The sequence below is a fragment of the Eschscholzia californica genome, unplaced genomic scaffold (assembly GCF_041429995.1).
Source record: "Eschscholzia californica isolate CP2 unplaced genomic scaffold, dmEscCali1.0.p SCAF_6, whole genome shotgun sequence".
Lineage (NCBI taxonomy): Eukaryota > Viridiplantae > Streptophyta > Magnoliopsida > Ranunculales > Papaveraceae > Eschscholzia > Eschscholzia californica.
Window position 1 is genome coordinate 29,616,080 of NW_028238483.1, and position 20,130 is coordinate 29,636,209.

Consider the following 20,130-nt stretch of genomic DNA (forward strand, 5'->3'; position numbering starts at 1 on the left):
AATTTCTCTCTAAGCTTTCTTACTCTACCACATCAAGTAGAGAGGAGAAAGTGAGCTAATTCCCATTAACTATCAATCTAGTCAAAGAAGAAGGTGTTCTTCTTTTCCAACCACCATTGGTGTGCTAGCTATACAACAAGGTGGGAGATCAAATTGATTGCTCGTGTCCCAAGTAGAGGAGCTACACTTGAAGCTCTTGGTCTTCTTCAATCAATTCAACTAGTTAGAGGGAAAAGCGATTAAGGTAATCTACTATCTCCATTAGATTAATTACTAGTTTTGCATGTGATCCTGGGAATACTAGTGTAGACATTAGATGTCATATTTCCGCTATAAACACTAGTAGAAGGGTGTAAATCCCTACACAAATTACAATATATTTTATTTTTATTAATCAAAATATATGTTGAAATGAAACTTAATTAATACAAAAAAGAATTAAAGTAGAGACTTAAAATGAATAAGTAAGAACTTATACAATAAATTAGGACTAAAAAAATAATTTAAAGGACTTAAACTAAACACATAAAAGCAAAAGGACCAAATAAAAAGTCCCATCTCATATGGAGAAGTTGAATAGTGCCCCTTCATGTATGAAGAAGTACTATTCATGGTTCTTCAAATCTTTGGAGATTTGGAGAACCATTGGAGAAGGTTTGGAGCTCCATCCCTCCAAAAGTTGTACTTTTTGGAGGGATAGAGCTCCCATTGGAGATGCTCTTAGAGAGTCTCAAGTAGACACTCTCATTTTAGAGTTTCTCTCTCTAGACACTTTATAATAAATGTGTCCACCTCATATTAGAGTGTCTAATAAAGTGTTCCATTGGAGATGATTTTTTAACAAAAACTCCAAAAAATCTATGTGGCACTCTAAGTGTTAGAGATTGAGTGTCCCATTGGAGATGCTCTTATATTAAATGGGAGTTGCCAAAACACTAAGATTTTCAACCCTTTCAAATAGTAAACCTCTTTACAAACAAATCATATGTTTTCATCGATGTCGAGAATTTAAGTTAAATAAACTTAATTTATCCTAGATAAATCTAAACTACCATTTTTATTGGAGATATCTCATCTTAATCATTCTTGTAATACAAGGTTGGCCTAGGTTCAGGAGGTCTTAAAGTGAATTTCGAATTTATGGTAATACAAGCATTTTTAGACTTTGCTTCGGGCCACCACAAAGGCAAGGCCGACCCTGCTCTCTCTCTCTGCAACTCTTCATCTCTCCATCTCTCTTTCACCGAACCAAAAGAAAAATCCAAGGAAACCTAGCCGAACAATCAACTCTTTCACTCAAATAGTTAATTTTGCAAGCAATTGAACTTGAGTTATTAAGGTAAAATTAATATTGTTCGGTTTTAGGTAATAGTTTAGTTGGGCGGCTATATGCCCGTTCTTGAAAGAGTTTGAAATAGGCGGTTATCGTGCTTATTACATCTTTGATGTACCAATGTTATTGTAATGACTATCGTAGATCGTAGGCAATTTAAAAAAAACAATTTTGCCTTTCCGTGAATCTGTCTGATGGGTCACTAAGAGATGATTTGGTTTTGGGCCTTCCACCACCACCAGGGGAGGGCCACTAACAGACCAGACCGGACAGTGCCCGGTCTGGAATTTGTAATTTCATTACCAAGTGCAATTTCGTAATTTTCTTTTTTGACTTGTTTTTCGAGGTAGGGGTTTCTACGGGAGGTTTGAGGGGATTGGGGTATAGCCGACCAGAACAGTAGGAAGAGAGGGAAACGAACCAAAAGAAAAATCCAAGGAAACCTAGCCGAACAATCAACTCTTTCACTCTTATTCTTCAAGAATCAAAACTCAAGTAAAGGTAGTAATTTTCTGTAAATAAATCTTGTTTTCATTGATTTGAACCATAGTTTGATGTTCTTCAATGGATTTAATGTGTTTAGGGTTTTGGTTGTTCTTCAATGGGTATATTCTTCACATTATACATAGTTATTTGAGTTAATCTTATAGTTTGAAATGAAAATGTAGTGTAGAAACCCTAATATTGTTTGGATCATATTGATATTTGAATTTAACTCATGAAGTAGACATTTCTTGATCACTGTTTGACTCAAATTAGGTCAGATCTTTCTCTCAATTATCGTATTAGATGAGTTACAATGAGGCACTTGGAGACAATTTAATTGAATTGTTTTGTAGTCATCTGACATAAACGAAACATTAACCATTCAACAGCAGCTCTACTTCTACATTTTTTTTGAATGTATTTGTTATAACACTTCCCTATTGATCATTTACAAGTTTTCTTTCTTGATTTACGTTTCTCCAGATGTGCTTTTATAAACCTGTGTTTTATTTGCAAGAATTTAATTCTTCTTGCAATTTCTCATGGTATTAGGTGTACTGCGAGATGGCTTTGAGAGGAGTTTGGCAACTACAGAAGTTGATTGTGAGTTATTGCGATTGGGGTGGAAGCAGTCGTGGTATCAGGTTCGTTCTTAGATTTTATCACTATTTGTAGGAAATTCTTGATTTGGGTATCGAAGATCTGTGATGAATTTCGACTATTTGAGCATCAGAGTAGTTATTCCTCTTGACATTATTCAAACGTTTCAGTTCATAGATGTATTTGTTCTCATAACTTGAAACTTCAAATCTATTATCCTCTTTGACTTAAGTTTGAACACCTAGAGTGTATATATGTGGTTCAGTGGTTGTTCTCAAGAATCGAGGGCAATGTTCAATAAATTGGCCGCAGGCTTTTGATGATTTGGTCTCTTTTCTCTCAAAGCTTACCCATCTGAAAGCTTAAAAAAATTTGTCCGCAGCTCAGTTATGTGGTGTTTGTCTCACATGATATTAGGTCTAGATTGTAGAAGAAATTGGTATCGTAGTACTTGTTTCGTGTTAAAATTGAAGAAAAACATTAAAACCAATATATAGGAGGAGATCGTAGAAGCATTAGGTTTTAGTTTTGAGTGTTTGTGTTATTTTTGTCATGACTTGAGTTGGAACTGATGGAACGCTACAACCATCAGAATTATTGTTTGTTAGACACTTGAGACTTTATATTATTGTAGTAAGGTAAGAGGTTTTGTGTTATGTCTTCTTTCGATACAAATTTGTGGTGTCATCGAAATTGATGGAAGCGTTTTACACCTTGTTTTTTTAGAGCAAACAATCCTAAGACGGAAACCATTTTCTAAGCATTGATCGAGAGTCGAGAGTCAAGAATTTTCCTATATCTTTGAAATCAATGCAGTTTACCCAAGTGCATAGATGATAGATGTATTTGTTTTGATACTTCAACTTTGAACCTAAACTCTAAAGCAGAGGTATTTGTTTTGTTTTGAAAAATTTCTGAGTGTCTTTTATTGGGCAGTGTGTTGTGGGTTGTTTATTATCCTCTAGACCTGTGATAAAAACTGCTTTCACGTATGCATGTTTATTTTTTTACCCTCTAGGTCCAATGGTCGTCCACAAATTTTAAGCTGTGAATGACAACTCAATGAATTGGACATTGATTTTGTATGCTTATTTCTTATTCTAGTTGTAAAACAAAAGATTTAATAGTCACAAAATGAATTGCTCTAGAAGATGAAAACAATCTAATGCTTTGACTTTTCGAGTCTTTAATTCTGTTCCAACTTCAAAGTTTAAAATGCCTTTATCCTTGTTTCATTCTTATATTGTAATGACCTTAAAATGGCAGGTCATTCATGGAATCTGAATTGCCGAAATATAAATTGGGGAATCCACAACTAGAAGTAGTCACTGAACTCATCCGCGGTCAACATCCCCATTTGAAAGCATTCTACAGTAAGATTTTCTTTTGTTCCTTTTTCATATGATCTGTCCCTTTTACTTTTTGATGATAAAAAGTAAAGTGCAGATTTTGGTAGCGATTTAAAATCTGACTTAAGGTGTGAATTAACTAGAGCCTGAATGTTAGTTATTATCTTTTTTTTGAAACTAATGTTAGTTATTATCTAACTGGTTTGGGTGGCTGATTTGAGTTGATTTTGGGTACACATCTGAGACAGATGATTTAGATTTAGACATTGAGAAAAACAGACGCCACCTTGTTGGTGGTTGATGGTTTTTATCATTTTATCTGTCTCCAATAAACCAGCTTCCTATAATCTTATGGGAGTTGGTTTCACAGGGGTTGTTGGTACGGCCCCATGGCTGAAGCCCAATAGAGGATGGAATTTTAGTCTTGCTTTTTATTTTATTATTTTATATTTTAATCCCGTTGTTGAGAAGTGAAAATACCTCCTTTGAAGCTTCCATGAGCGAGTTTTCATACTTCTGTATTCTGTTTTGAATGTACAGAGAACAAGAACGAACGTGTAGTATGCGTGAAGAATTTCACAACGGAAGAAGTACTCCATCATGCAACTAGGCTGCGTAATGCAACAGGAAGGAGGGCTGTCAAGCTCAAGACTAGACATGTTACCAAAAACCCCAGTGTCCAAGGTACATGGACACCCGAGACACAATTTGCATAAATAGCTGAAGCTCAAACACATTCTCGTCCTCGCTTATTTTTCACAGTAAGAACTCAGTGAACACTTACCAGTGAATTAGCAACGTGTAAGGAAACTTGCCTTAGCATGCGAATTGAGTTATGTTTTTGCAAATAAGATAGGATTTAGGTGGTTTTTTTTTTTTTTTCCTAGTGAGGTCTGAAATCTTAGTGGATGTTCTCGAGTCAGATTTCAGAAAGTCTTTTGTAACTTGTGATGTTTGACTCTGTCATATGATTGGTTTTTGGTCCATTTGATGTATGCAATACTTCGTAGTATATTTCAGTGCGATTCCGCATGAACCCTTGAGTAAACAAGTTTTTTTGTTGAGAAATTGACTATGATCCACGTTAGTCGTTACATGGCATTGAGTACACGAGTTGACATTACCATGTGGCACAAAAATTACCGGTCGATCATGATAAACATGTCTTGGTACCATATAGTTTGCCAAAACTCTTGAGTTCTCTCCCTACTTTATTCAATCTGAAAATTAATCAAAGATTAGAAATCAAACTCAATGAATAAGAATCTAAACACTTGTTATTTTTTTTTTTAGAATCTAAACACTTGTTATGGTAAAAGATCCTTTTACCATTGTAAAATTTGTGACAAAATTCCGAAATCTCTCTGAAAATCTCTTAAAGATCCTTTTACCATTAAAAAGCGAAGGTTAAACCCTAAAAATCTCTCTCAAAGATCTTCTTATCGATAAAAAGCAAAGATTAAACCCCATAAATCTCTCCAGAAATCTGTCTGAAAGATCTTTTTATCATTATAAAAGAAAGATTAAAACCCCAAAAATCTCTCTGAAATTGTGACATTAAACCTTGGAAATCGTCTTCGAAACTAGGTACGGAAACTAGGAATCTACACAGAACCAAGAATGCAAAACCCTAGTTAGAGAGAGAGAGGGAAGCAGTGGTCTGGGACTGTCCCAGTCCGAACTCCGAAGCAATGCTTTGGGTCTCAGACTGCTCAATCCGAAGGGAGGAGTCGACAGTTGTCGAAAGTTAACTTCGGTCAAACACTCACAAGAAGCACCTATAATAATTTTGGGTGGCGCTTTTAGACGTTTCCTACAGCGAATACAACACAACTAAAGGTCATGCTTGTTGTTCCTATTCTGAACAACCGTGTAATCCGGATACAACTTATCAAGAGAGGGTATCTTTAGAAACTTCCCATGCCATAACTCCTCATCGTAAAGGGTGGGAACACAGGTTGGGCTCGGGTACCCATGGGTACCTAAGGTCTTGAGTCGGGCGTTCTAGATTTTCTAAAACATTAGAGTTCTTGGGCGTTAAAAAAAAGACACTTTCGCAAACGGGTAAAACATGTTTCGGGCTAGTTCATTAGCCCATCGTAGCCGGGAGGGTTGCGGGCTCTCTGGCTGTGATTCCCATCCCCTATCCCCGTGTTCTTCTTCAAAACTAGATATATTGATCTAACTGCTGAAGTTCTATAGTAGTAGTTTAATTATATTATGTACAAGACTAGCGAATAAGGAGAAAAGGACAAAATTGAAGAACCCAAGATTTCTGTAGTCTTCTTTCCCTTCCAATATTTTGTTGGTTCCTTCAAACGGCTCGTATTCCACCACCCAGACCAGACCTGACCAGACCCCCATTAATTCCCCTTCCTGCATTCGGGTCGATTACAGATGTAAAGAGAGAAAGTATAGATGTAGAGAGAGAGAGAGAGAGAGAGAGAGAGAGAGAGAGGAAGTAAGTATCCCACAAGCAAACACAAGATGGTCTTCAACTTATTTTGATTAAAAAAATAAGTATAGCAACATGGGTCTGTAGAAAATTTGCACGGATTTTGTGGTAGACTTTTGAATTTCTGTTGTGAGGAAGAGAAAGAGTGTTTTGGTTTGAATAAGTTTTTCAATGGTTGATTGTTGAATCAGGTTTCTTCTTTTATAAAAGAGAGTAATATATGGTGGTGGTGGGTAATGGGGGAAATCTTTTTATATGTATAATTTTTCTGAAACAATCAATTAACCTTCCTCCTCCTCCTGTTTGTTCTATTTCTTGATGATGGTTTCTGGGTCCAGCTTGATTTTGTTAATGGTGATTGGAACAACTCTCATGTTCATTGCCTTCACCAACACCAACACCCTCTGCTCCCCTAATGGTATTCACCTCTCTCTATTTATATCTAGTGGTTCTTTGGTTTCAAAAAATGTTGGTTGTTTTGTTGGGTTTGAACTTGTAAAAGGAATTTGGACAGAGAAACGGTCCGTTCAGTGGGAGACGACCACATCAACTTTCTGCAAATGGTCGTCCATTTTTCGGACCGTCATTTGTTAAATCTTGTTAAGTTTATGGCTTTCCTCCGCATGTTAAAACATAAATTCTTTTATTTTCAAATGAAAAATATTGAGAATTTCTAGTACGTTTCAGGAGTTAAACATTTACTTGTTAAATATAAAAAAAAAGGTTTATAACTTTAAATGTATCATCACGGGTTTAGGAGAACAGGCAGTTTAGTATAATTTCTTATCCAAGTATTTTTTTTTGACATTTATCATTTTAATTTCTTCTTTTTTGACATATATTGAAAAATGTGATGTTTAGTATTGGCAGATGATGAGTTCCTCAACCACAAGAACTGCAAAAAGGCTAACATACATAATCGAAAAATTATGGTGAGTTTTGCAGTCTTTATATATGTTTGATCTCTTTAAAATCTAGATTGTATTCTAACTGACAAAATCGGCCCAGGCTCAAATCAGCTCATTTTAGCTCCGCTTTTATACCCCAAAACTTGGGATTGCCCCGCTAACTGAGAACAAGTCTTGGAAAAAATTATATGCACCGCGAGTATTTCTTATACGTACCTTAGTGAGGCTAAACTTTCCTTTACTTCAAGTTATTGCGGTGTGAATTAAAAAAAATGGTACATATATTTCTTGCATTTTCTTCTTCACAGGAAATGAACTATAATCCAAGCAAAGAGAATAACAAGAATGACAAGGGGGATATGAACTTGGAAGATTACAGTGTCATCGATCCTGTTCCTAGTTCTAAAGCAGCTATAAGACCAGGACCAATCGAACATGGAACTCCTCTTATGCCGTTTATTCCAAAGCCAAGCTCCCCACCAATCCACCCGAACCAAGGTTCGTCTCCTTAGTTCAACCTGGCTTCAGTACCTACTCTTCGATAAATAAATAAAGAAATTACTTCACAAAAACGTTTGCGGCTTACTAGCTAGTATGTGTTACTTTTTTTTTGAAAAAATATAACATGTAATAAGTTTGTTTTGAAGTGTATTGATCCGCCTTAACTAGTTGATTTCTCTCTAAATTTCGACATATTTAACCTATTGTATACTCGTAAATACGCTTACAGATGTGAATGAAGAAACAGAAATGGCAGAAAATAAAACTATATATGGTGATAATTATGAGATTATGTATTAGTTTAATTGAAGTATAGTTGGCCAATAATTATGGTTTAGGGGGGGCTAAAATGGCACCTTTTGAGTTGTCACTAGTCTCACTGTTACATTGATTTATCACTGAACTCAACTACTTGAACTAAACTTTATGATGATGATGATTTTACTTTGGGATTGATTCTATAATAAAGAAAAGTATTGCTTCTTTTTTAATTTCTTAAAGGGTGGGCACCTAAGAAAGGGATATATCATATGATGTTTTTGTGCATGTAAAGTTGCCCTACAAAAAGAAAGTAACAGAAAGCTTCATAAGAAAAAACTGGAAATCATGTACTTCAGTTTGGTAGCTTGAGTTCAAAGTATGCCCTTGTTTGGTCCCCTGATTAGTCACTAGACCAATTTTTAGATAGGGGTCCAAAAATTACAACATTAGTATTGGAATAAAACTTATTGATGTCGTCGGCATAAATGAAGGACAGAGAGAGAGAGAGAGAGATTATTTTTAACTTTAGAAACGATCGAAATAAAAAATTCTACCATATCCGCCTAGGGTTGGCGGTGCCAATTACCTTGAGAATGAACTTAACGTCTCATCAAAGCTTACACAAACCCCAACGGTCCCCAACTCCTCTCGCTCTCCCTCTCTTCCCCACTTCAATAAAATCTCACATGACAAAAACACTCTAGCTACTTTCATTCTGCTTTACTAAACTCATTTTTCATGTACCCTCATTTAGCTTCAATTCTGAATTTATGAAAAGAACACTAAACACAAACAGAGAGCTCTGATCATGGTGTTTCTTCAAAGAGAATTTGGTAATACTGTTGCTTCAAAGAAACCCATCAAACCCAGTTTTGTCACTTCTAATTACTCCCCTTCTTCTTCTTCATCTTCTTCTTCTTCTCCGTCGCCTTCTTCTTCTTATTCTTTAAGAAGATGTCCATCTCCCCTTCTCTCAAGACCAACTTTTTCACTGAATTCCTCTCAAAAACGATCACAATCTGTCGAACGAAATCGTAAATTGGTGAATCCCAAACTTGGCAATGCTGTTAGTGAATTATCTGTTTCTTCTCCGACGAAGCTCTCAAGTAGAAGCTTTTCAGTTTCATTTCAAGGTGAATCTTTTACTCTTCCTGTTAATAAAACTAAACCAGTTCCTCCCCCATCAAATTCATCTACTTTGACAAGAAAGCCAACTCCTGAGAGGAGAAGACTTACACCATTAAAAGAAAGAAAGATTGACACCCACAGACACAATGGTGGTGGTGGAGGTCAGACAGTGAATTCTAACCACATTGATCAACATCAATGGCAGAGTAAAATTCGACATGTAATTCCTGTGAATAATAGTTCAGATTTTTCAATAAATGTGGAAGAGAAGAAAGTTTTTGAATCTGGGTTTGCTCCAAAATCATCAGAAAAGATGAAATCTTTTAATTCTAGTAGATTATTACTAAATCTAGATGATTTGGGAGTCGAACAATTTCAGATCACTACTACATTATTCAATACAGATTCATCTGATACTGAAAGTACTTCTTCTAGTTGTAATTCTTCAACTGTACAAAATACACCTCATGATACTAAATTATTACCTCCAAGTTACATTCAACAAAACCCCGAAAAAAATCGAACAAACTTTCAAGAACCAAGTTCAAGAACACCAATACCATTACCTAAGTTCATACCAGTGAAGAAGCCATTTATGGGTAGTCCTATATCATCTCCAAGATCTGTTACCAATACCAAAGCATTTTTATCACCTCTTAGAGGACCCGTTCGACCCATGTCACCAAATACGATTCAACGACCGTTTTCTCCTTCTAGGAGATCGGGAGATAGTCCATTAAAAATGAGAAATTCAGTTTCGGGGACTATTAGTGATAATGTAGTTATACCCTCACTTCTTGGTTTTTCTAATGATTTGGGATCATTTGGGAGAGGTAAAATGGGGAAGAGCAGGATATTAGATGCACACCAATTGAGGCTTTTGTATAATCGACATCTTCAATGGCGGTTTATAAATGCAAGGTCCGATGCTTTATTGTTGATTCAAAGATTAAGTGCAGAGGTATAGTTCCTCAACATTTTTGTAATTCTTGCTTCGTTACTAAATCGTTCAACTTCAAGCATGAAAGTTATTTATTTTTAACTACAAGTAAAACTACTTATAAGCTCATATATTACAAGCTAAATAGGGATCACATTGCCCAAGGGGTGACCGCCCTTATTCGAGAAGAAAAAAAAGACCCTCCGAAAACCCTACTTTTTAAGTCTAGCCGATATACACGTCGATTGTGCACCCATATGGCTGGCAATCTAGTAGATACTAGTGGCTAGATCTATGTTGGTTCTGTTTTGATATTCTTATTGGGTAGTAAGCGATATCGTTAACTTAAGCTAGTCTTGGGTGTAATAATTGACTAGCATTGAACAATATTTCTCGATAAATATGTTTTGTGCATACTTGTTTTTCTAGTTTTAATCGAAATTGTGATGAATTCGTGAAATGGGTAGGATTTTTGTTCATCTAAAAACTTATGTTTTGACCAGAGAAATATATATAATGCATGGGTAACTACCTCGGAGTTGCGTTGTTCTGTCACAGTTAAAAGGATAAAATTACAACAGTTGAGACACACTATGAAGATCAATTTCATACTTCAAGAACAGGTAAGCTTATTGTAATCTTCGTAATCATTATATTATATCATTTATATTTTCTTGATTGACATCATCTTTCGATTTTTCCATATGTTTTCTTTTGTTAATGAAACTAGTGTTTATCATGACACAGATGGCTTATTTGGAACAATGGGTTCATTTAGAAAAAGATAACTCCACTTCTTTATCTGGACTTGTCGAATCCTTGATAGCTAACACTCTTCGCCTTCCAATTGTCTGTCGAGCTAAGGTACATTCTTTTCGAAAGTCTAATTTCGGGCTACTAGTACTTTGCAAAATTTAGCAACCTCTCTTTGACTTTCATTCAACAGGCTGATGTGAAAAATTTGAAGGATGCTATTAGTTCAGCCGTTGGTGTTATGCAAGCAATGGCATCGTCGATATGCCCTTTGATGTCTAAGGTTAGTTATTTTAGCCCTTTTCATATTTATGTTGTATTTATACATAGGCTACTCTAGTAGACGGATTAACCCAGACTAACTAGGCTATACCTAAAAATATTGAAGGTTCTAGGCTTAGGGTTGCTTTCTAGGGAATATCCTATAATGGAAAATATGTAACTTGTTAGGCTACCACTAGATAGAACCATTAGTAGGCTGACCTTAGCTATAACCCGGAATAGGAAACAAGTATTTCCATTTTCTACACTTTAGTAAGACGATCATAAAATAAACTAAAACTAATTGTCAAGTTCGTATATTTTGTCACTTTAATCCGCTTTTGATTGTTCATTTATAGTGGTACATTTCGATATCTTATGTAGGGCATATCTATATCAGTTTTACCACAAAGGTCCAATAATGGTTTGTCATGAACAGGTTGAGGAAATGAATGCCTTGGTGAAGGAACTTGCAAATGTAACTGCACTTGAGAGGTCTTTGATCATTCAATGCCAAGACCTCCTGTCAATGTTAGCAGAAATGCAGGTACAAAGTTGTTTGCTTCTACAAAAACAATTTTGTATGTTTTTGGTGTGTTCTATTATTGATGAAATGCAGTACAACAGGTAAAAGATTGTAGCTTGAGAACACACATTTTACAGCTTGAACGATTGCCGATAAGAGATATGACTATGCAAGTGTAAGATTGTACTACGCCCACCGTCGACCCTAATCTAAGCAATGACACCTCTATGAGATTCTCAATACCGAAATGGTGTTGGTGATTATTTGGTTGAAAAGAATCTAATGTATCTATGTGTGTGTATGCATGATATCCATTGTTTTTTTCTTTTAGTTAAGGTTTCTCTTTTTCAATTTCTGGTGTGTTTGGATGGCGGAATCATGAATCCGCGGATTCATGAGTCCTTGGGATTCATGATTCCACGAATTCATGAATCCAAGTAATATTTTTTGGCTTGTTTGGCAACTAAGAATCCTATGATTTATTATTATTTGAGTATTTTTAAACGTCTTTAGAAAAAATATGATTTTTGAAAAAAATAATTATTTTGAAAAAAAATAATTATTTAGTAGAAGGAAATATTTTTTTTGTTGATTTTAAGTTTGAAATTTAGGTTCATTAATCCAAAATCCTAGTAAATCCTAGGGGGTAGGGTGGGATTTTGGTCCAATACAAATTTTGGAATTAGGAATCCTTAGGATTCAAGAGTCCCAAGATTCTTGGTAGCCAAACAGACCAAGGATTCATGATTCCTACCAAATTCCACTTTTGATAGGAATCCTGCTTAGGAATCCTGCAACCAAACACACCATTCATTTGTATGCTACTTAGAGTAGGGTTTTTTATTTCTAGTGTTTATAGCTTTTATTTTAGAAAATGATTTAAAAGATCGCGGCTTTGGGGAAACAAGTGAATTTTCTATCTGCACAATTTTGAGTGGAGTTCTTTTGTTTTTTTTTTATCTCCAACTCCCCACCACCATTTCTTCTTCACGATGGTACAAGGGTCGCCAGTAAACTGCCTCTAGTGGTGACCTTTAAAAAAACAATCAAATCTTTCTCTATCTTCTCTCATCCGACCACCACCACCACTCTCCCCTCTCTCCTCTTTCTCTATCTAAGATAAATCAGGAAGCTTCTTCCGCATCTCAGCAGTATTAGATTCTCTCGCATACCTAGACTCAACAATTCACCAACAGATGCACTAGCAAAATGGGCATGCAAAAATAATTGTACTAGAATTTTTTAAGTTGTTCATACTTTGCTTTCCCAATTTTTACGGTAATAGTACTCTTATTCATTAACGTTAGAGACTTTGCAATAGACATACAGAACACTACACTATTTCATACACTACTCCTAATATCTTATAGGAAATGACTTTTTGTGGAAAAAGCAAACAGTTTTATCAATCAATCGTTACCTAATATTAGTAAATAGTTTAAAGAGTGTAAGATGCTTGTAGTTTAGGGGAAGTTAAGCAAGTGATAATCTGTCAGAAAAAATATGTCGAAAATTGGCGAAAATCTGAAGTGGACAGTTAGATATCACCCAACCAATCAAAAGAGAGAAACAAAAGGCAAACCCAGACCAACCCCTTCACCTCGGATTTTGACACACTTTTTGCCCAAATCATATTTTTGCAAATAGTGAGGTGATCTTTTCCCTCGTAATAATGTTAAGTGAGAGGAATAATGAATTTCTAGAAATTTACAGAAACATGCCTGCAACCATATACAAATTGCAACAATAAATTGAGCAACGGTTCCTAATCGAAATCAACTATTTCTATTTTTGGTCAATTCTCGACGGTTGATTCTCATTTAGGTATGACATAAGTATTGACTTTTTAACCTTTTTCAATATTTTTAGGCCAGCGCTTTGGGGAAAGCTAAAAAGTTTCCGGGGTGTGAAGACTTGGTCAATTTTGTTTGACAATTTTATTTAGGGGGAAAGCAAAATACTTCTCCACCTCACCTCACTCTCTCTCCACCTCACCTCTATCTTCTCTGATTAGGTTGCCGGCCGGAAAATTTCTTTTTCACTCTCTCTCTCTAAAAACTCCGGCGAAGGGGTTTCCCTTCGCCGGAGTTCCGGTCTGTTCTTCAACAGACCAGATCTGGCCTGTTGAAGACCGGATCTGTTGAAGAACAGACTGGACTGGTCTGTTCTTCAACAGGCCAGATCGGTCTGTTGAAGAACAGACCGGGACTCCGGCGAAGGGAAACCCCTTCGTCGGAGTTTCTAGAGAGAGAGAGTGAAAATATATATATATATTTTTTTTAATGGTCGCCGGCCGGAAAATTTTCCGGCCGGCGACCAAATCGGAGAAGACAAAGAGGTGAGGTGGAGATAGATTGAGGTGAGGTGGAGACAGATTGAGGTGAGGTGGATTGTTTTTTTTTATTTCCCTTTAAAATTTATTTCCCCGGAAAATCTATAAAATTTTACATATTCCCTTTAAAATTTCACACCCCCGAAACTATTTAGCTTTCCCCAAAGCGCTGGCCTATTTTTATGTGCAAATTTTGGGTGGAATTTGGGTGGGTTAAGTCGAGGGGAAATTCCCCAACGGTCAGCATACCAATAACAGTTACTAAAACACATATTCATTTCCCGCCAATTTTGTACCTTCAGATTTCTCTCTCTAAAAATGACATTCTCTTTGCTCTTTGAATCGTACGTTTATCGCCATTTTCATCTGTTAAATCTCTTTAAAGAGGACTGAGAAAGAGGATGGAGAAAATTTTGGGTTCAAAATTCTGCAGTTAGGGTAAGATTATTCAATTACTAATTTTAGGGTTTTTTTTTCCTATTCAAACGGTAGTGGTGATGACTAACATAGAATCAATCAACTCCAATAAAAGAATTCTTTTAGAGGAATTACTTTGACCAATCTTGAAAATGTTCAAATGGGGTTTCTTGGTACATCATCATTTTACCCGATTTTTCAGGAATTTCATTAACTTAAAAAAGCGATTGGTTTAGGGTTTTAGATGAAATGAGAGGTTTTGATATGTTTACCAGGCTGGATAAGCTGGTTTGGATCAGAATTTGGACAATTCTAGGGTTTCTGAATAGCGAACAATTTGACTGGATAATACTTCATATAGGGTTCAGACATCAATCTTCTTTTTTTTTTCTTAATCCATCTGTGGGAATTGAATATAAGATTGGGGATCTTATAGTAATTGAAGATCTTTTAACCTAGATAATTCTGCATATAGGTTTGCTTGATTCTGTTAAATAATACAAAATTAGATCTTTAATGGCTTCATTACATTGTGGGGTTCTATTAAAACTCTTAGAAGAGAAAGATTTAGATGAACAAGTAACCGGTGAGAGTCGACCTGTATTATTGCAGGTAAGAAGTATAGTTCCTGTAATGGCAGAAGGAGGTGACTTTTGGCCAAATCAAGGGTTTTATTTGAAGGTAACTGATGCTTCTCATGCCATGTATGTTTCACTTCCTGATGAACATGATGAGATGATTCTAAATAACAAATTACAGCTTGGTCAATTCATTCATGTACAAAAGTTAGAATCTGCAACTCCGGTCCCAATTCTCCGAGGGGTAAAACCGGTTCCCGGTCGTCACCCTTGTGTTGGAACTCCGGAAGATTTGGTTCCGATGCCACTTGGGTTTCTTGGTCCTTCGTTATCCGATTCAGAGTCGAAAAGTACTGAAATGAATAATGATATGGGAATGAAGCCACCGGTTAGGTGGCGTTCATTGAATTCTCCTAGAAACCGTCCAAACGATTTAAGTGGTAGAAAAGCTTTACGATTTCGGTCAATTCCCACTTCACCGCTTTCTAGTAAACATGGTGTGGAGAAGAAACATGTGGACGTTTTAAAAAAGCTTTCGAAAATTAGCATTACGTGCATTGAGAAAGATAGTGACTCGGATAGTCCAAAATCGTCGTGTTCTTTTAGGCCTAAATCCATAAGAAGAAGCTGGGAAAGGAAAGCAGAGGGACTTGAGGAAAGAATGCGGTCTCGAGCTGTCAAGCATGATACTGGGAAACCACCTGCTCATTCTCGTAGAGCTTCAGTAAGTTCCATTAACGATTTTATTGTAATTGATTGAATCTTTCATACGTAAGAGAGAAATCTCATGTGTCCCATCCACTTGCCGAGTTAGAACTTCATTTCTTGAGCATTGTAGAGTTTGGTCAATCATCTATATTGTACTACTTTCTTCTAATTTGCAGGTTTCTCCATGTTCTTCTGGCCATAATGACAGCTCTGATGATAATAGTTCAAAATGTTCATTGCCCAGAAGAAGAATTACTTATCAATCTTCTAAAATAGTCCGAAGTTCTACCAGACAAAGGATTGCTGTCTCAACTGAAAGCCGTCAGCAGCGGCCTAAACCATCATCACCATCCAGTTCAGTTACTGAAAGAAATTTGACTGAAACTAGGATAACTTGGGATTCACTTCCACCAAGCTTGGTGAAGCTCGGCAAGGTAATATATTTTCAGGGAAGAGTTTAACACTTCTGCTTCTTGTGAAGTTAGGGTTGTCATGAATTTTCGTTGTTTGTATTGCAGGAGGCCTTGCAACATAAAGATGTGGCTATGTGTGCTTCTATCGAGGCTTTGCAAGAGGCATCCGCTGCTGAGAGACTGATTAACTGCTTGAGGTGGGTTTACCTATACGGAAACATCCAACTTCTGTCAACAATATCTCGGACATGATAGACCATTTGAACTCTTGAGAAACTTCTTCAAAAGTTGTCATTTTTTGTGTTTAAATTTCTAAATTACCCAACCATTCCATTAATGGATTGGTTAAACTAAGATTGATAATCGAGCTTTTTCGGTAAGCTTGATATTCTTTTTTTTCCTCCTAGTATGTATCACTAATGCAATTGTGTTCTTCGCTTCTCAGAATGTACTCGGAACTTCGGTTGAGCAAGGAAGACGATTCACAACCAATGGTTGATAGGTTTTTAGATTTCCATGATGAACTAGTCAATGCCAGTTCAATAGCAGAATCTTCAGCAAAGATAAGCCAGCAGAGAACTGATGGTGATCCGATTAGTCCATGTTCGACAAAGGAAGCCGTGAAACTTGTGTTGGAGAGAAAGAAACACGCGGCTTCATGGATCAAAGCAGCTGTGGCATCGGATCTATCTCTATGCTCTGTCCCAGTAAACTCTATGACTCATTCTGTTGAGACGACAAAAACAACTACAAAATCAAGTCCGAGAGGTCGTTCTAAAACAAAGGGTACATGCAACATTCGTAAAAAAGGTGAGACTCAAGTTGGGTTATCTTCTTCGGCAGACAACTCCACAAATTGGGTGAAGGGGAATTGTATGTGTGCAGCTGCTGACCTGGCGAACTCGTTAAATGGAGAATGCAATAAATGGTTCTTGAGTTACCTTGAGAAATTCTTAGATGGAATTATTAGTAATACAACTTCTACTGTATCTGACTACCAGATTGCTGGAGTAATGTGTCAAATGAAGAGAGTCAATGACTGGTTAGAGATAATCAGTAACAAAAAGGGTAATTTGCAAAAGGATGAATCAAAAGAGGGTGGCTCGAAGCCAGAGGACGAAGAAATAGAAGCATGCGGAAGGATCCGGAACAAAATATATGGAGTTCTTCTGAAACATGTCGAGCGTACAGCAATGGCATTGGAATGCATGAGCACAACATCTCAAGATTGAGACATCGAAATGAAGAACGAAAAGATTAGATTTGAATACTCGTCATTTATACTCTTGGTAGGATTAGTGTTGGTGAAAGGAGTGCCTCGAATATACATGTTGAAAAGGTGACCCTTCCCTTCTCTTCCCTTTTGGTTCTTGTTTTCAAACGCCTCGTTCACCAAATTAATTGTTGAATTGTATTGGGTTGTTTGTAGATTCTGTATATAATTCAATTTCACCGAGAACATTGTACTGCATAGATATGATTAATGTTTAGGCTTAAAAAAAAGATTTCTAGTGTTTTGAGATTAAGAAAATCGATTACTTAGATTTGATCTATGGGGAGGTGACAAGGGAGCTCGTACGGAGATTAGTCCTACCCGTCTTTATTTGGCGAAAATTCCTCTGCCCATTTCATTAACTAGATTGCATTCATATATTGTGTGTCGTGTGTGTGTTCATGTCAAATCCATATGAGTCCTACTTAAGATATTGCATACCAAAAGCGAAAATCACCCGGAATTAAACATATTTGATGTTTATAGTGTCATTTGATAAGATTCTCAATTCTGGTTGCCCATATCTCTGTTAAAAACAGTTATTTGAAAAGTTTCAAATGTTATTCAGTTCTTAGTGCATCTTTACATACTCCATGTACCAACAAGTAATGTCGCCCGATAAGAAGAATACATAAAGATGCGATAAATGAATCGAATTTGTTTACTCTAATGAGATTTTGCCAATGAATGCTTTTTCTGTTGTCCAACTACTATTGTCGATCAGTACATTTAATGGGTTCTTAAAAAAGAATTTCTAGAGATTTATTAAGCACAATTGCAGCACCAAACTCAGTGTACCAAAATCATATCGGTGATGAAAGCTTCCTGTCTAGTCCAATATCCATTCCGTTGTAAGCAATTGGTGCATACATCCAAAGATCATCAGAGCTTAAAAGCTGCAAGATTTCAGAAAGACAATCAGATTCAGTCAGGTAAGTAAAACTGAATCAGATCGATCTTTTCGTCTTTAAAGTTAACCTAGCTTAAGTTTATGTTTCTTTTACCTTGATCTGCAGCTGCAAAAACTTAACGTATTCAACCGCTTCTTCGAGCATTGTACTTATGTCTACCTATAAAACCATCAAGAATTAATCAGCTAAGAAGGTTTTTTAACCTCAAGATAGTGAACTGAAAACCAGTTAAAACACATTTAAATTGCTCACCTTCGTTCCATTCGGTACCAAATTCTGCAAGATTCTCAATCGTTCATTTATTCTTTCTCTTCTTTTCTGCAATATCATATAAAGAAGGGGTAAGTTCGTCGATCTCAAGTGCAACCCACAAAGACACTGAACTATGATTAGAAGCAAAAATATGTGTTAGTAGTAGTTACCCTTGCATAGAGGCTTTGAGGATCGGTTGCCGACCCTCTACTAGCTCTTGTTTTTCCGTTCAAATTGAGTGCTCCTGACTTTTTCGAGCTCTTTGTTGAATTTGAACATCCATTTATCTCTTGAGAAGCAGCAATAGATTCATCTTCTGAGCTGTAACTGCAAGAATTCTGTCGATTCATACCAGCATTGTTGGTAGTCTCTTCTTCATCGTTATCGACCTTCTGATTCTTCTTGTTCTTTCCCACCTGCAATTTTTATGGGTGAGAAACTTAAAACTTCAAGAACAACTTAACCAATCTTTAACTAAATGACATGAAAAAAACTTCTTCATGTGATACTTACATCTCCTGAAACTCGAGACTTCTTCTTTGATCTCTGTAATGAATTCGTGTTAATGGTGGTATTATCTTCTGTGGTGGAATCTGGTTCTGATATCTCACATTTTCGTTTCCGAACGAAATTCTCGTGTGGGTTTTCACAAGATTGATCTCCCAAACTACCACTACTAAATTCTTGTTTCAAGAAACTTCCTTCTTCTATTACATTATCAGAAAACGATTTCATCGATGAACAACTATTTTGTTGATTCACCACGCAGATATTCATCGACAATGAAGTGTCATCGTTGTTCATCAATGTTGGACCAGAATGGCTCATACTATAGCTGCCTACACGACCGGGAGTCGGAAGAAAAAGACTAGCACATCGACTAGTACTATAGTTAACCTCTTGAGGGTGGTAATAAAATAGATGATGGTTAGATGAGTTGAGAGTATCCGAACAATAAGCACTCTCGTCACCAACATTAGCGACCGCCATGTTCATCATGGTGGATACATGACTAGGCCAAGTCGAAGAAGATGGAGTACCCAAGGTAAGACAAGCATCTTGTTCGGTAGAATAGGTACCGAGCAATTGAGCCATAAAATCAGCTTCATCTGTTGAAACTCCATTAAATGAAGTCCATTCTCCGGCGGATAATGTTCCAACAGACTCCATTATCAACCAAAAGACTCTGTTATTTCTGTGAATTATTAAGGTCGATTCGGTTATTCGATTGAGGGTTGGGAATAAAGTAGGTGTAGAAAAATATTTATATACAAGAGCGAAGTGTGGGATAGAATTGATATTTTTAGTTATCTAATGAATAATTGAATTTCTTAATACGAGTTCTCAGAGTTGGGGTTGACAATGTGGACCATATACAACTAACTTTGAGAGTGACTTCCTGATATTGCTAATCACATATTTTATGGCCTAAAAAAAAAGAGGGTTGGCATTTTAAAAGATAAAACATGATTAGATCAATCATTGATGATGGATGGATTAGTACTACTTTAAGATTGAGGATGATGGTTGGTATAGAGAGAGAGAGAACTTGTGAAGTCTTCTTGAACAAATATAAAACAGAGGGAATTCAAGAATAGGGAATGTTTGATAGAGATTGATTAGGGAGTTTGTAGATGGGGGGGTATGATAACTAACAATAACAAAGAAGACAAAAAGTATTCTGGTTCAGATCTTTGTCTCCTCATACCCATCAAAAAACCTAACCAAGTCTTTCATTACTTAAC

The 20,130-nt window shown here is 36.3% G+C and overlaps 4 protein-coding genes across 4 annotated transcripts; 3 read left to right on the top strand and 1 right to left on the bottom strand.

Moving 5' to 3' along the window:
* Positions 1-1,649: 1,649 nt before the first annotated feature.
* On the top strand, positions 1,650-4,836 carry LOC147533332 (mitochondrial ribosomal protein L51/S25/CI-B8 family protein). Its single transcript, XM_086648545.1, has 4 exons — positions 1,650-1,834; positions 2,372-2,463; positions 3,686-3,792; positions 4,309-4,836. Exons 2-4 carry the CDS (start codon positions 2,384-2,386, stop codon positions 4,482-4,484), a joined length of 363 nt encoding a protein of 120 aa, XP_086504671.1. The 5' UTR covers positions 1,650-1,834; positions 2,372-2,383; the 3' UTR covers positions 4,485-4,836.
* Positions 4,837-8,333: 3,497 nt separating this feature from the next.
* LOC147533333 (QWRF motif-containing protein 2-like) lies at positions 8,334-11,852 on the top strand. The gene is made up of 6 exons (XM_086648641.1): positions 8,334-9,982; positions 10,465-10,584; positions 10,709-10,825; positions 10,908-10,997; positions 11,415-11,522; positions 11,603-11,852. The coding sequence occupies exons 1-6, from the start codon at positions 8,702-8,704 to the stop codon at positions 11,678-11,680; spliced, it is 1,794 nt and encodes a 597-aa protein (XP_086504767.1). The 5' UTR covers positions 8,334-8,701; the 3' UTR covers positions 11,681-11,852.
* Positions 11,853-14,125: 2,273 nt separating this feature from the next.
* Positions 14,126-17,892, top strand: LOC147533334 (protein CORTICAL MICROTUBULE DISORDERING 2-like). Its single transcript, XM_086648642.1, has 4 exons — positions 14,126-15,552; positions 15,713-15,970; positions 16,055-16,146; positions 16,395-17,892. Exons 1-4 carry the CDS (start codon positions 14,767-14,769, stop codon positions 17,179-17,181), a joined length of 1,923 nt encoding a protein of 640 aa, XP_086504768.1. The 5' UTR covers positions 14,126-14,766; the 3' UTR covers positions 17,182-17,892.
* Positions 17,765-19,622, bottom strand: LOC147533335 (uncharacterized). The gene is made up of 5 exons (XM_086648643.1): positions 18,899-19,622; positions 18,556-18,801; positions 18,386-18,451; positions 18,227-18,292; positions 17,765-18,118 (listed from the first exon to the last, which is right to left on the bottom strand). The coding sequence occupies exons 1-5, from the start codon at positions 19,553-19,555 to the stop codon at positions 18,026-18,028; spliced, it is 1,128 nt and encodes a 375-aa protein (XP_086504769.1). The 5' UTR covers positions 19,556-19,622; the 3' UTR covers positions 17,765-18,025.
* Between the last annotated feature and the right edge of the window lie 508 nt (positions 19,623-20,130).

Bases quoted from the DNA above. Each gene is read 5' to 3' on its own strand.
- LOC147533332 (XM_086648545.1), top strand. From the start codon at position 2,384: ATGGCTTTGAGAGGAGTTTGGCAACTACAGAAGTTGATTGTGAGTTAT. The intron at 2,464-3,685 runs GTTCGTTCTTAG...TTAAAATGGCAG, and splicing joins GGAAGCAGTCGTGGTATCAG to GTCATTCATGGAATCTGAAT. The intron at 3,793-4,308 runs GTAAGATTTTCT...TTGAATGTACAG, and splicing joins CCATTTGAAAGCATTCTACA to AGAACAAGAACGAACGTGTA.
- LOC147533333 (XM_086648641.1), top strand. From the start codon at position 8,702: ATGGTGTTTCTTCAAAGAGAATTTGGTAATACTGTTGCTTCAAAGAAA. The intron at 10,998-11,414 runs GTTAGTTATTTT...TGTCATGAACAG, and splicing joins TATGCCCTTTGATGTCTAAG to GTTGAGGAAATGAATGCCTT. The intron at 11,523-11,602 runs GTACAAAGTTGT...GCAGTACAACAG, and splicing joins CAATGTTAGCAGAAATGCAG to GTAAAAGATTGTAGCTTGAG.
- LOC147533334 (XM_086648642.1), top strand. From the start codon at position 14,767: ATGGCTTCATTACATTGTGGGGTTCTATTAAAACTCTTAGAAGAGAAA. The intron at 15,553-15,712 runs GTAAGTTCCATT...TCTAATTTGCAG, and splicing joins CTCATTCTCGTAGAGCTTCA to GTTTCTCCATGTTCTTCTGG. The intron at 16,147-16,394 runs GTGGGTTTACCT...TTCGCTTCTCAG, and splicing joins AGACTGATTAACTGCTTGAG to AATGTACTCGGAACTTCGGT.
- LOC147533335 (XM_086648643.1), bottom strand. From the start codon at position 19,555: ATGGAGTCTGTTGGAACATTATCCGCCGGAGAATGGACTTCATTTAAT. The intron at 18,452-18,555 runs GTAACTACTACT...ATGATATTGCAG, and splicing joins CTCAAAGCCTCTATGCAAGG to AAAAGAAGAGAAAGAATAAA. The intron at 18,293-18,385 runs GTGAGCAATTTA...ATGGTTTTATAG, and splicing joins TGGTACCGAATGGAACGAAG to GTAGACATAAGTACAATGCT.